The following is a 14,252-nucleotide window of genomic DNA, read 5'->3' on the forward strand; positions in this document are numbered from 1 at the left end:
ACTGAACTTATTCCTTTCATCGCGGAATGTTTTAGAACTAGTTCCAACCCAGTAGGCACTCAACTACCCTCAAGTAGTAGTAGTTGTAGCAGTAGCAGTGGTAGTTGTGTTAGTAGCCTCAACGAATACATCTTCAAAGTGATACAGAGTAGTCAATCGTATTCATCGACCACCATGCAGGTAAGTCACTACTTCTCTACTGTTTTCTGAGTGCCAGTTTCCCTTTATTTTACAACCAGAGTCACCAGAGAGTAGAGATGAAATATGATATTGAGCCAGCTTTACTGCAATCAGCATTTAGAGAAGGACTCTGTATGTTTATTTAAAGTAAATTGATCTTAAATTTAACAACTATGTGCTGAACATTAGTACTAAGAATTAGAAAGTCTTTTAATCATGAAATCCATACACGATTGTCTATGTAAAGACCTAAAGCAATGGTTGAGCATGTTTTGTGCAAACCAATAATTGACAGAGTAGAAACCAGTGAATAGTAGCAAAAATAAATATACACGATGTCATTGTCTGTAACCACTTTATCCCTTTTATGGGGTCGGGGGTTTGTTGCTGGAGCCAATCCCAGCCAATCCCTCCAGACAGGGGCAGGGTACTCCCTGGACAAGTCGTCAGCTCATCGCAGGGCCCTCAGGAGCAATTTAGATAGATAGATAGAATTACTTTAATGATCCCAGACTGGGAAATTATTTATGGGGTTTCAGTATCTTGCTCAAGGACACTTTGACATGCAGCTCAGCTCAGCCTGGGGGAGCTGGGATTTGAACCAGCCACCTTCCGATCACTAGCCGACCTGCTCTGCCCGCTGACCTACAGAATATACACACAATGTACTTCACAAAATCTTAAACAAATGAAATGACAGTAACTTTTCCTTTTTCTTGTTTTCATCTGTTTTGTTTCAGCCTTCTGGGAGCAAAATGGACAGCAATGAAACCGATTCACCTTTGCAGACGAACCCCTACGGAATCCCCGCCAAATATAAAATCTGGGAGGTTGTGGGAGAGGGTTGCTTTGGAAAGGTGGTGAGATGTTTGGATAAGGAAACCAAGGAGACTGTGGCTATAAAGATCCCTAAACACTTGGACAATTCTTCTAAGAAGGAGGTGGGAAACTTTGTTTATTTTGAAGATCACAGCCAGAAAAGATTTTGTATAATCAAAGGTGCAGTAAGGAAATTGATTGTAAAAACAATTCATTTTACTTAGTTAAATAATACCTTATCAGGTAAAGCTATCTAACAACGTTACTATGTAAGCCTAAAGTGATTACCTGTAGTTTTAGAAACCACAATTTGAAGCTCTGCCTTTCAGCGCTCTCCAAGACATCCAACTTTAACAGTTTCCCCTGACTGCACACATGCAAACACTTTAAATTGCAAGCAAAAAACTAATCATGTCAAACTTGCCTATGTCCCCAGGTTGCCATGCTGAAACGTTTCAGGGACCTCAACCTTGACAAACTCAACATTGTCGAGTTTATTGATAGCTGGCAATCCCCTTCTGGAGATGTGGTTGTGTTGGAGGCGTTAGATATATGCCTAGATGACTACATTAAAAGGAGAAGACAGATGCCGATGCTTCTGAGTGACATCAGAAACATCATCCAACAGGTATGAACACAGCACCATCAGATGGAAAGCAAACCACCGAGCGCTCTGTTAGTTTTAGGCTTTGGTACATTCTTACTGACATTGTACTTTCAGTTGGCCACAGCACTTGACGCGCTGAAGGGGATCGGGGTGATCCACACTGATCTTAAACTCCAGAACATAATGATGGAGAATCATCGTATGCGACCTTTCAAAGTCAAGCTGATAGACTTCGGCTTGGCCATTCCCACATCAAAAGCCAGACAGGGCATGCATCTGCAGCCACTCTCTTTAAGGTAAGGTAGCTTGTTTTTATAATCATACTGGACTAAGTTAGTAGTCAGTGCCTCCTTCCTGTGACATGTTATTTCCATGTGCTCCCTTTCCAAAATATAGCCTAATAATTAAAACATCCTGTGTTATGTTTCTCTTCCATATTTAGGTCTCCGGAAATTATTTTGGGCTGTCCATTTTCTGAGGCCATTGATATGTGGTCCCTGGGCTGTGTGATGACCAAGATGATCTGCGGCCATCTACCGTTCTCAGGAGGATCTGAGTTTGATCTAGTAAGTCATCTACCATGCTCAATTTGTCAATTACTTGCATTTTTCACTTGTGCTTGTGGTACTCCATGTACGTCCCACATGTATGATGAAAAGTCTAAAGCTTGTTTTGCTTCCTCTTGCATATTTTGATGTAATGCTGTTTATTATCTCCAGCTAAGGGCCTATATTGATGTCCTGGGTCAGCCAGCGGACTGCTTTTATAATGATGGTCGAATGACAAAGGTTTTCTGCACAAGGACTGACTCCAACACCTGGAGGCTCAAGGTACCACAAGTAACCTTCTCTGACCTTTACAGAAGTTATTCAATATTTTACCAAAATATTTTCTTCTTAACATAACATGTTCAAATTTTGCAACATTGACCAATTTATCATTCAGTTAAATTTTAAGGGAACCTTAATATTAACACTTTGAACCTTCTTTTAGACAAATTTGGAATACAGAGGATTTAAGTTGAACAAACTCCACAGGAGCCGCAAGTTCCAAACTCTGGATGATCTGAAAACAGTAAGTGTGAAGTAACTTTCATTGTAACTATGATTGATTGTCTTTTCATTGTCATGAGGATGACTTGACTGATGGTGGATTTGATTGTTGTTTCCTCAACTAGATGCGTGAGGAGGAGAAGAACAAAGATGAGGCTGTAGAGCGAGAGCAGTGTATCGAGCTCCTGAAGGCCATGCTGACCATTGATCCGGATGAGAGGATCACTCCCTCAGAAGTCCTCACTCATCCATTCATCACCAGAGACTACCCGAGGTAAGTGTCTGCGTATTGTGTTGCTTTGTTAGTTGGTCATGATTTATAATTTGATCGGTGTCCTGTCGTTTTTCAAGGACTTTGATGTAACAGTGAGTGTGTCATCTGGTTATAAAACTCATCCCTCGGTTCGTAGGGAGACAATGCATTAAAGGAAATAACCATTGGTTGGTTTGTTTAGTTCGCTGGTGAGCTTCAGTGAGTGGTCAAGTGTTGAAGTCTCGGCTTCGTCAACCGATGAGTCGGTCAACTACAGTCCACCTCCCACAATTCTACCATCAGGTGTGATCATGGTTAAGGCTGCCCCACCCGAGAACACACAGCTGCTGGATGATCAGCCTTTGATACGTGAAGACCCAACCGCATGTCGTAAGCAACAGTCACCTTCACTTGTGTCTGAATTGTTGTACATTTGGAGTATGGCTGAGGTATTTAATGTCCTTTGATTTTCAGAAGACATCGGGACAAAGAAGAAGAGGAAGAAGAAGGAGAAGAAGAAGAATATCTTCCGACGCACCATCTCTTTGATGAGGGAAGAAGTTCAGCTGCTTTGTTGGCTGTGTTGATGAGGATCAGGGATGTGTGAAGTGAATTTTTCACATAGTCGTATGGTTTACTCCGGGTGCTCCGGTTTCCCAATTTACTATAGTGTAGTATTTTAAAAAACGTGTGTGTGTGTGTGTGCGTACATCACACCAAGAAATTTAGGCATCAATTCTTCAAATGAGGACTTTCAATGTGACCCTCCTGCCATTCCTCTGGAGGATAAAGACAGCACCAACATTCAACCACAACACACTGCTGCTGGAAGATCAGGAGAGTGCAATTAGGTGCGATGATGAAAATACAATCAGTTGCCCTTTCATTCACTTCCAAATCAAATCCACATGCTACCAAGAGCTAGCTTCAGCTTTAAGATGTGAGGACATTAGCAGGAATAGCAATTTTGTGTGTGTTTAGTTTTCAGTCCAGGCTGAACAAGATGTCAGAGTCCTCAGTGAGCAACACTGAAAGTAACATGAAGTCTGCGATATGTGAGAACCCGTCTGCATGTGGTAAGTAACAGTCATCTTCACTTGTGTCTGAATTGTTGTACATTTTGGAGTACAGCTAAGCTATTTCATGTCCTTTGATTTTCAGAAGACATTGGGTCAAAGAAGAAGAGGAAGAAGAAGAAGAACTGCTTTCAATGCATCTTCTCTTGGATGAAGAAAGACCTTCGGTTGCGGTGTTTCCTGCACTGTTAGTGACGTCTCCTCACTGCATGTCCAGCGACTTAGCTGGAAACATTGGTAGGGCTGATTTAGCTGCAATACAGAGTTTTAAAAATGCGTCTGCAACAACAGCAACAGGATGGATATGCTGGCAGGCGACATGAGAGCCCGGTGAGGAGACGTGACTGACAGGGCAGCGCAATCACTTCGACTACCTGAAGAAGACCTAAGAATCCACCTAGATTTAATATTTAGCATTTAGATTTAGATTTGATATTGAGATTTAACATTTAGCATTAAGATTTAAGATGTAATATTTAGCATTTAGATTTAGATTTGATATTGACATTTAACATTTAGCATTAAGATTTAAGATTTAATATTTAGATTTAGTTTTAACATGTATATTTAAGTTAAACATTTAGATTTAGATTTAGCATTTAGCATTCAGATTTAACATTTAGATTTAATATTTAGCATTCAGATTTAACATTTAGCATTAGGATTTAACATTTAATATTTAGATTTAGATTTAACATGTATATTCAAATTTAACATTTAGATTTAAGATAGCATTTAGATTTAGATTTAGTGTTTAAATTTGGATTTAACATTAAAGTGAAGCGGGGCAGCTGTAGCTCAGCGGGAAGAGCAGGTCGACTAGTGATCAGAAGGTTGCTGGTTCAAATCTCGGCTCCGGGCTGGGCAGAGCTGCATGCCGAAGTGTCCTTGAGCTAGATGCTGAACCCCACGTTGCTCATCAGTGAGGGCCCTGCGATAAGCTGGCAACTTGTCCTGGGAGTACCCTGCCCTCGCCCTGAGACGAGGCTGGGATTGGCTCCAGCAGCTACACCCCGCGACCCTATGGAAAGGGATAAGCAGTTACGGACGATGACATGATATGACATGAAAGTCTCGCCAAAATGCAACCTAGGCTTTTTTTGTGAATGTATATGAGTCAAACCTTTGTGTAAAAGCATAATAACGACGAAAGAGGCACTTTTAAGATTTACCATTTTTTTGGGGGGGGGGTCAAACTAATTTATAATGGGAGTGCTTGGGGCAAATTAGTGCTAGCATCAAAATCGCTATTTTTAAAACACTAAGAAGGCTCGACACAACATGTAACTTTGCTCGTGGTATCACCAGGGTCTCTACACATGAACACGAGCATTGAGAACATTGTTTGTGTACACAGAGTTTACTAAAAAGAGAGTTTTTGGACAACTCACATTAGCAGATGTTTCCACCGCTTGCTGCCGTCCTGCCAGTGAGAAGTGTCGATCTCTGAATGCAACTTAACATGGAGGTGAGTTAAGGTGGACCGCTCCTAAAGCTTAGTTCCATATAAATGCACAGATAATCCATTGTTTTGTCATTAGCAAAAAACAATATTGACCTTGAAGTTGAAAAAGGAGACTCATGTAAGAAACAATACTAAAATCAAAAGCCGGAAAAGTCACGTGAGATATCGCTTGGATAGTTGTTGCCAGAAGACAGTAGCAGTCCACCTTAACTCTCCTCCAGGTTATGTCGCATTCTGAGATCGATGCTTCTCGGCTGCCATGACAGCAGCTAGCGGAACAAGCGACTGCTAACGTGAGTTGTTCAAAAACTTTCTTTTTAGTAAACTCAGTACACAAACAATGTTCTCAATGCTCGTGTTCATGTGTAGAGACCCTGGTGATACTACGAGCAAAATTTCATGTTGTGTCGAGCCTTCTTAGCATTTTGAAAATAGCAATTTTGATGCTAGCGCTAATTTGCCCCAAGCACTCCCATTGAAAATTAGTTTGACCCCAAAAATGAAAACACGGTGAATCTTAAAAGTGCCTCTTTCATCGTTATTATGCTTTTACACGAAGGTTTGACTCATATACATTCACAAAAAAAGCCTAGGTTGCATTTTGGTGAGAGTTCACTGCATGATTACCACGAAAGAGGCACTTTTAAGATTGACCATAGTTTCATTTTCGGGCAAGCTAATTTTCAATGGGTTGCAGGGGCACTTTTACGCAAGCATCAAAATTGCTCTTTTTAAAACACTAAGAAAGCTCGACACGAAGGTTTGACTCATATTCAATCACAAATAAAGCCTCGGTTGCTTTTTGCCGAGAGGTTCACTTTAAGCATTTAGATTTAACATTGAGCATTTAGATTTAGATTTAACATTTAGATTTAACATTTAACATTACGTTTAATATTTAACATTTAGATTGAACATTGACATTATATTTTTATACAAGAGAAGCACATATCACAAAGTTCACAAATATTACTGTAAATCTGGTCAATAGTAATATTACAAAAATTCACATATGTTTTTTAAATGTGGTTTGTTGCTAAATGTGGCAAAAAGTTTGTTTATTTTAGCATGCGCAACTTCACAATCTTCGCCCCATAGTTGTTGTCCTTCATTTGTACTTTGCATTGTTTGCACTTTGTTTCAGCCCTTCTTGTCGCTACTGGGTTTTATGTCCTCATGACATGTTTTGTTTTTTCTGGATTTCTCTGCTTTTGTATCATTCAGCTTTGTTTTATTAATGCTCTCTTTTTATTCCTGCTATCCTGTTGTCTGCATTTGGGTCCTCACTTTCAGTGGTGGTTCTAGACAAATTTTATTTGGGGGGTCAATGGTGGGGCCAGTGTTTAATCAGAGGGGTACATCAAACAACAGAAACAAATTATATTTAAACATTAAATACTTTAATTTTGATTTACATTAAAATCATACAAAAGTTTATATTGTACATAAAAAATGCATCGATCGAAACAATGAGGTAGGGCCATCAAACATTTGAAATTAAATACAGTAGGACAATGCTGTAAGGACACTGCTTTGCAAATGGCATGTACAAGAACACCTTTTCTACATTACAAACCTGATGGTGCAGTCCTTGATCCATATGTTCCTCTCTCTGTCCCTATATGTTTTCTTCCTCCTCAACCTCTTCTTCATCCTCACCCTCTGGAACAACTCCTCTTGTTCTCCCACTTCCAGCTCCTCAGCTCTCTAAATACCTTGATATGTTTCTCTCAATTTTTTATTTACTGGGGCAAAAAAGGCTGCAATTTCCCTTCCTCATTAATGATGACTACTAGAAGAAGAAAAACAATTTAGAGGCATACATCTCATTTCACAAGTCACCATCCCTCCCTACTTACCATGGGCAGATACTGTTGATTAGTTTACTCAATAAATGTATAATTTATCGAAATGCAACAGTCAAGACTGATAAAGTTATCTGGTTAACTTCACATCAATGTGTAGAACTAGCTAGGATACTGACATTTGGATATTTGCTTCTGCTTCGATGAGTTTGCTTAGCTATTTAAACATAGTAAGGCCAGAAATTTACAGACTTGATTTTCTTATCATCTTATTGTCTTATTGAGTGAGGTACAACAGTGGCACGGTTATGTGCAACAGATCACTTTACGAGATGAAATTGTTTTTCTTCCCTTCGCCTCGTGCAACAAGACATTACTGGCCCCTGTAGGCCCCCATGTAGAACTGCCATTGCTCACTTTGTTTTCCAAACTGTAATTGTAACAAAAAGTATTTAAAAAAATATGTGCAGCTCATTCAGGAGCAGATCTGATAGCAAACAATCGCATATATCAATAATTGCTTTGAAAAGCCCCCATATCGCCTGAATCCACAATTACACAACCATAGCACATTTCCTCCCATCGTTACAACCTCTCACCTGTAATTGCTTTGAATGACATTTTGTCATTAACAGCAACAAACTCACCTCGGTCGCACTTCATTCGAGAGTACACTAATAAGATGTAATGAAGAGGGCTGTCAATATAATACGTTAATTACAATTATCTAATTATAGAAAAAACTATTGGTTAAAAACATAGATTAATCACGCTCTATGATGCCTGACCAGCAGTTTTGTGAACACTATGGAGGCAGATGACTAAAACTCAACTCCTGCTGGAGTCTCTAATTGTAAACATTGTTTTTCAAACCAAGATTAATTGTTGAATTGATGCCACACCCACAGCGTAGTCTGACATGCACCCAACCTCCCCGGAAATGTAACTGCGGGCCAAAAGGAATGCGTATGGTTAGCTTGCAAGCATCACATTTTCCAACTTCTGATGGTGCTTAGCAGTGGGCAAATAACTGAGAAATAGACTGAACTCTTCAACTGTTGCAGTCTCTGACCAGCCAGCTGCCACTCCTCTTGGATTACACTACTCCTTCGGAGCCTCTTTTCACTGCCGGATAGTCTCTGGGTGAGAAAGAGCGGGCAGGTTGAATGTCTGGCAAACATTGGCTTGCTGAAACCAAGTTGTTTTTCCAGCCGTGTGATGGTATTGGTTTGATTTTGGAGGTGGTTCTTAACTGGATAAAGAAGAATGGACAACAATTTTGACCAGTGGTTCCTTAAGTCTGAATCCAATATAACTCCCAAATTTCTGGCAGATGTTTGCAGTAAGTGGCCAAGGGTACTGTCAATGAGGCTGATGTTTTGGTACATTTTGCGATTTTTGTTGAAGAACATTTTGTGCCATCCAACATTTGATGTTGTTGAGATAGTTAAAAACAGCAGCTAGGCTTTTTGGGTCATCAGGTCTCAGTGAGAGGTACATTTGTGTCGTCTGCATTGCAATGAAAAGAAACATTATGACAATGGATGATGCTGCATATGGACTGAAAATTAAAATCTGATCTAAAGATGGACCAAGTACAGCTTATTACGTCTTATTAGTGTACTCTACAATAAAGTGTGACCCTCAATCTCTTGCTGCATTTACTTGAACTCGGACATTGAACTTCCAACCACCCCAAAGCTGTATGTTTTTTAATGTGCTCAAATGAGTTGGACATTCTTAAATGTCAATAACTGTTCCAGAAAAACTTTGATAAATCAATAAACAATTAGACTGAATTTGATTCCTCAACTGTCATAACTGGGTAACTGTGTACCAGTTACTGACACAGTTGCCCAGCGCCTACACTGTGTAAGTAGCAAACATACTTACATTTGGATCACTCAGGATCACATCCCTGTCCCTCAGAGATGATGAGTGCCACTGGTTAATATGTGCCAGGCCCTGGCGCACCTGGCTCTTAAAGGGAATGGGAGATGACACTCGTATTGTTTTGATTTATGTTTCACCCAAAACCCATCCATGACTAATTCATAGTCTAAATACTACTTCTTTGCACACAGATTATCTGCTATTTGGACTTGGGCATGCACTAAATGCACGGAAGTCTATAGTGCTTTTGACCCTCTAAATAGGGCCCTTATAGTCATGTGCTGTACCAGTTATATAGCTCAAAACCAAATGTAAGAAAAAAATAAAATAAAATCTTTGGCCTGTAATGATAACCAAGGTCAGCAGTAACAAGGAAGGATGATGTTTCACCAGTGCTGCCATAAGACTTGATGATCTTGCTTGTAAAGTGCTATTTATTAGCATGAACAGTCTCCACTCTTCTACAGCTCCACCTTTCTGGCCTGTTGGTACCTTTGCTTCCTCTTTCTCATGACTCACTTGCCTCACCAGTTTGCAGCTCCTCATGACAACTTGTGAATGCCTCACAAGCTCTTAAGGATATAGCATGTAGGAATTCTGCATTCAAATGTCTAAAAACATCCGCACCTTTCTTATACTTTCCGTATGTTGTAACCAGCTTATTACATTGAAATCTAACAACATCTGCTGTTAACAGATTTTGCTTTTCTCTAGCACTCAAACTAGTGCAGCAAGAATATGGGTAAAATCCACTTTTCATATGAAGGGTCACCAAATAAAAGGTGAAAAAAAATGAACTTGATAAAGGCCATATGGTAATTTATACATACTGTACATTCAAACGCATTTGTAAAAAGGACAATGTCAGCATCAGTATTTAAGAAACAACGTAATGAAACTATTTATGGAAGGTGCGCAATAAAACCCGTAAACTAATGAAAAGCTAAATGAATATGAAACTAGTCCACAAAGCTATCTTTTGTTTATAATTGCTGGGGTTTTTTAGTTTTTTTTTCTTGTATTTCAAATAACGGCTTATGTGCTGTGTGTGTGAGCTGAATGGTTGTTGCAGTGCTTAGTGGGTCAAAGCTAGGCGCTGGCTGTGAGGACCCCGTGATCTGATATTTATAGTGGGGGAGATATAAATAGCTGCAGCATGTGTTGGTACAGAGAGGCACACTGGCTCGACTGTTGTAAAAGCCACAGAAGGCGCACAGCCATTTGACTGAAGGTAAACACCGGACAATAAATGATAAATGCATCAAGAGAGGGATTAAGTTTGCTGTTTAGACAACCTGTTGGACTGTGTGGCTTGTAGCTGTTGAACTGAACATGTCACTTGTGGTTCTGTTGAGGTGTCTTGTCTTGGTCAAAGTTTTGTGAATAGTATTTTCTAGTTTCGTATTTAAAAAATGCTCTCAATCAGTCATATATGCAGCAGGAATGCATTTTTTCAAGCCACACTGGGATAAGTACTGTAAAATTGTCTGCAGGGGATCTGCTATTAGAGGGGGGAAGTTAAATGCTAATGGGCAAAAGAGAGCTGCACTTTGCTCTAGTTCATTCTTCCCTCAGGGGAAACACTTGTTGTGTTAGTTCTCAGGTACCAGATTTAACGGTCTTGTTTACTGGCTGTTTCACCCCAAAGCAACCTCCTTCTGTGCACATACCCCACCCGGACTGACAGATGAACACAGAGACAGAGGATGACTTTTATCAATCGGAGGACGACTTGGATGAAGATGAGGCGACGCAGTATATAATTGAACAAAGTCTGATTCAATATAGAAAGCTCAAAGGATTGAATCCGAGGTAAATCTCTGACCCCCCCCCCCCCCCCCCCCCGTGAAATCTCAGTAGTTTGAGTCTCTTGATCATTTGAATCCTTTTTTATTTGTTGCAATAGCGATCTGAAACTCAGCGACGACCCTGATGAGATTTTCAAAGCAATCAAGGAAGGTACGCTGATGTCATTCTTTAACCTGTCAAAGCTGATATAGGTCGTGAAGAAACACTTCGATATAATGTCTTCTTCGTGTTTAGGTGACGAGGATGCACTCACCAAGATGGTCGTGCATCCAGAGTCTGTGTCCAGAGTTGATGAACGAGGATGGATCCCACTGCACGAGGCTGCAGCGCACCAGAATAAGAAAATACTCGAGATTATCTTCTCAGGTTATTAAAGGAAAAGTTCACATTTGACTTTACTTTTACCTAACTTTCGTTGTTTGGTCAACTTATCCTTTAAAATGCTGATAAGTCATTTTGTGTTTGGCTTCCAGCATCGCCGCCTGGTGCCTCCCAGTGTCGAACCCTAAAGGGTGAGACGCCAATGTTTCTGGCTGTGGTTCATGGACTCAGAGAGAACGCCACATTCCTGTTACAGAACGGTTGTAGCCCGGATCTCCAGAATGATGAGCAGGATTCTCCGTTAGTGGCAGGTATCTGACATCTGGATTTAAACCTCATTTAACAGACCTAAGGATATGCGCTGGTATTTAAATTAATCTCTCTCCTACTCTCAGCTATTCTGAATGACCAGTATGACTTGGCCACGCTGTTGCTCCGCTATAACGCCAAAATAGACCAAACAGGACCGCTGGACCGAACGGCTTTACACGAGTCTGCCTTTTTAGGCCTGGAGAACTTTGTGCATCTGCTCCTGGAGTCCGGTGCCAACCCGAATGCGTGTGACATCAAGAAGAAAACTCCACTGGCTCTGGCTGCACAGAATGGACACCTGAATGTGGTAGAGGTCCTGTTACAAAAAGGTAATCATAACAATACATTTATTGCCTTAGTTTTAGAACAGATTCATCTTTCCATACATAATGTTGTCTATCAAATTATCTGTGTTCATTCTGGAGGAGCCAGTGTGTGCTGTGAATCAGAGTCAGGCACAATCCTGTTTGAAGCAGCGGCATCAGGAAACCCTGACATAATCTCCCTGCTGCTGGACCACGGAGCAGATCCCAACAGGCCTCTTTACAGTGGGCACCTGCCGATTCACCGTGTGGCCTACCATGGGCACATACTGTGAGGAATGTTTATGTTACAGAATCTAGAAAATAGAGTTTGAACTTTGAACCACTGTCATGTTCTTAATGTCGGCTCCTCTTTCACAGGGCTCTGGAGCACCTCATCCCGGTGACGAAGCTGGATGCTGTGAAGGAAAGTGGGATGAGCCCTCTCCATTCTGCAGCTGCCGGTGGACACGCTCATTGTGTGGAGATGCTGCTCAAAGCTGGCTACGATCCAAACTTCATGCTGCACCCAAGGGTGCGCTGCAACTATGATGATGAGCGCAAGTCGGCCCTCTTCTTTGCTGTCTCCAACAACGATCTCCAGTGCACCCGCTTGCTGTTAGAGGCTGGGGCAATGGTGAACCAGGACCCAATCAACTGTTTGCAGGTGGCTCTTAGACAGGGCAACTATGAGCTGATCAACACACTGCTGAAGTCTGGGGCAAATGTAAACTACTACTCCCGCGTCAACAGCACTCACTTCCCATCAGCGCTGCAGTATGCCTTGAAAGACGAGGTCATGCTGAGAATGGTACTCAACCATGGATACGATGTTAAGCGCTGCTTTGACTGTCCTTATGGGGACAGCTCCCATGACTACGCTCCCTGGACAACTTCAGTCATCAAAGACATGGTGGTAAGGCGAAGCTGGTCTGAGATGTGGACGGATTCCTCAGGAGAGTTTCTCTTTCACTGGGTCTTTCTTTGTCTCCTTCTAGTTCTGTGAAGTGATAACAGTGTCCTGGCTGAAGCACTTATCTGCTCAGGTGGTTCGCATCATGCTCGACTACACCGACCACGTCCCCTTCTGCACCAAACTTAAGGAAACCTTGATGGAGCAGAAACAGTGGCTGGAGATCTGCCAGATTCAAAGTGAGAACTGCCGCGATCCTGTTCTAGTTATTTTTTTTACCTGTCAGGAACAGAGTATTGATGACTTTATGTATGTGCATCCATGAATGATGGCAATGTGCATTTGTGCAAACCATGTTGAAGTTTACATTTCTTCAAGTTGTAACTTCTTACGGGTACATTTTCAGTTTTATCTTGTGATAATGCCGTGTCAATGTCCTTGTTAGGTTTAGACGCAAAAAACACGTGGTTATGGTTAGGAAAAGATCATGTTTTGGCTTTGGCTATAAGTTTTAGTTAGCGCAAACTCTGCTGCAGTTAGCCCGACTTCCCATTAAAAATATCAGATTTTACTCTCGACACAAACACGGCTGGAAATTGTCCTGAGTCTTAAAAATACCCAGTGGTGTGATGGTTCAGAATGTTTAAACAGCACGGGGGCCCTCATCAAAAAAATGTCCGGTGGTTTCACACATACTGATGTTAAAACACAGTCTTGTGGTCACTGGCTTGTTAGCCTTCATGCTTGACTGCCCTCTTGCCTTTAGCTCCACCACAATCCGCTTGGGCTCCTGATGTGAAAGTCAGATCATAAACATGTTATGCGAAGTTGATATGACATGTTGGCATGTAGCCCATGAGACATTCAAATGGAACACGTCAGTGGTTTGCAGAAATGTGACCTGGCAACATTTTATTAGTCCATCGACTAAACTGACTTTATTTGCTCTTAGGAAATGCACGGAGTCTGAAGCACCTGTGTCGGCTGCAGATAAGGGATCATCTCAGTCGCCTGCGCTTGAGGGCCCCGGTTTTTATCAACTTCCTTCCTCTACCTCCCAGGCTGAAAGATTACCTACGCTACAAGGAGTTTGATGTCTACGGCAGAGGCAGCATCGTTAACCCACTGTGAAAACTCAGGCAGTTATCAAAGATGACCCTGTCATAGGGGGACATTAACTGTCATTACTATAACGATCCAGTAGTCAGTAGTTATGTGTTTGCCTTGATATTGTGTGTTTTGAAAAGTACTCTTGGTTTTTACAAGTACATGTTTCATTAACTGTGATATCATTCGTACAAAACTGTGTCTTCTTTTCAGCTCTTAATTTGAACGTTTACAGTGACATGGTGTTGCCTTGTGTAAAGATTTGCTCTTTGTTTTGTTTTTTTTGCAAATGGGTCCTTACAAAAACACTTTGACTAAACTGCAAATAATGTATTCTT

General features: G+C 41.1%; 2 protein-coding genes across 6 annotated transcripts; both read left to right on the plus strand.

The window, feature by feature from the left end:
* The first annotated feature begins 59 nt into the window (after window positions 1–59).
* LOC115584356 (homeodomain-interacting protein kinase 2-like) lies at window positions 60–4,501 on the plus strand. Of its 3 annotated transcripts, none has more exons than XM_030421717.1 (12): window positions 60–180; window positions 921–1,121; window positions 1,436–1,627; window positions 1,721–1,902; window positions 2,049–2,172; window positions 2,326–2,436; window positions 2,600–2,680; window positions 2,784–2,932; window positions 3,114–3,301; window positions 3,386–3,762; window positions 3,893–3,987; window positions 4,073–4,501. In XM_030421717.1, the coding sequence occupies exons 1-10, from the start codon at window positions 175–177 to the stop codon at window positions 3,496–3,498; spliced, it is 1,347 nt and encodes a 448-aa protein (XP_030277577.1). In that variant the 5' UTR covers window positions 60–174; the 3' UTR covers window positions 3,499–3,762; window positions 3,893–3,987; window positions 4,073–4,501. The 3 variants fall into 3 exon arrangements, with proteins under 3 accessions (XP_030277577.1, XP_030277578.1, XP_030277579.1); XM_030421718.1 differs by having other exon boundaries at window positions 4,076–4,501; XM_030421719.1 differs by having other exon boundaries at window positions 3,389–3,762.
* A 1,896-nt stretch (window positions 4,502–6,397) lies between these two features.
* asb14b (ankyrin repeat and SOCS box containing 14b) lies at window positions 6,398–14,180 on the plus strand. Of its 3 annotated transcripts, none has more exons than XM_030421715.1 (10): window positions 6,398–10,381; window positions 10,799–10,962; window positions 11,057–11,109; window positions 11,194–11,325; window positions 11,433–11,591; window positions 11,676–11,921; window positions 12,018–12,186; window positions 12,276–12,810; window positions 12,893–13,046; window positions 13,760–14,180. In XM_030421715.1, exons 2-10 carry the CDS (start codon window positions 10,838–10,840, stop codon window positions 13,936–13,938), a joined length of 1,752 nt encoding a protein of 583 aa, XP_030277575.1. In that variant the 5' UTR covers window positions 6,398–10,381; window positions 10,799–10,837; the 3' UTR covers window positions 13,939–14,180. The 3 variants fall into 3 exon arrangements, with proteins under 3 accessions (XP_030277575.1, XP_030277576.1, XP_030277574.1); XM_030421716.1 differs by having other exon boundaries at window positions 6,398–9,932; XM_030421714.1 differs by having other exon boundaries at window positions 6,398–10,962.
* Window positions 14,181–14,252: the final 72 nt, after the last annotated feature.

Source organism: Sparus aurata, chromosome 7 (assembly GCF_900880675.1).
Source record: "Sparus aurata chromosome 7, fSpaAur1.1, whole genome shotgun sequence".
Taxonomy (NCBI): Eukaryota; Metazoa; Chordata; class Actinopteri; order Spariformes; family Sparidae; genus Sparus; species Sparus aurata.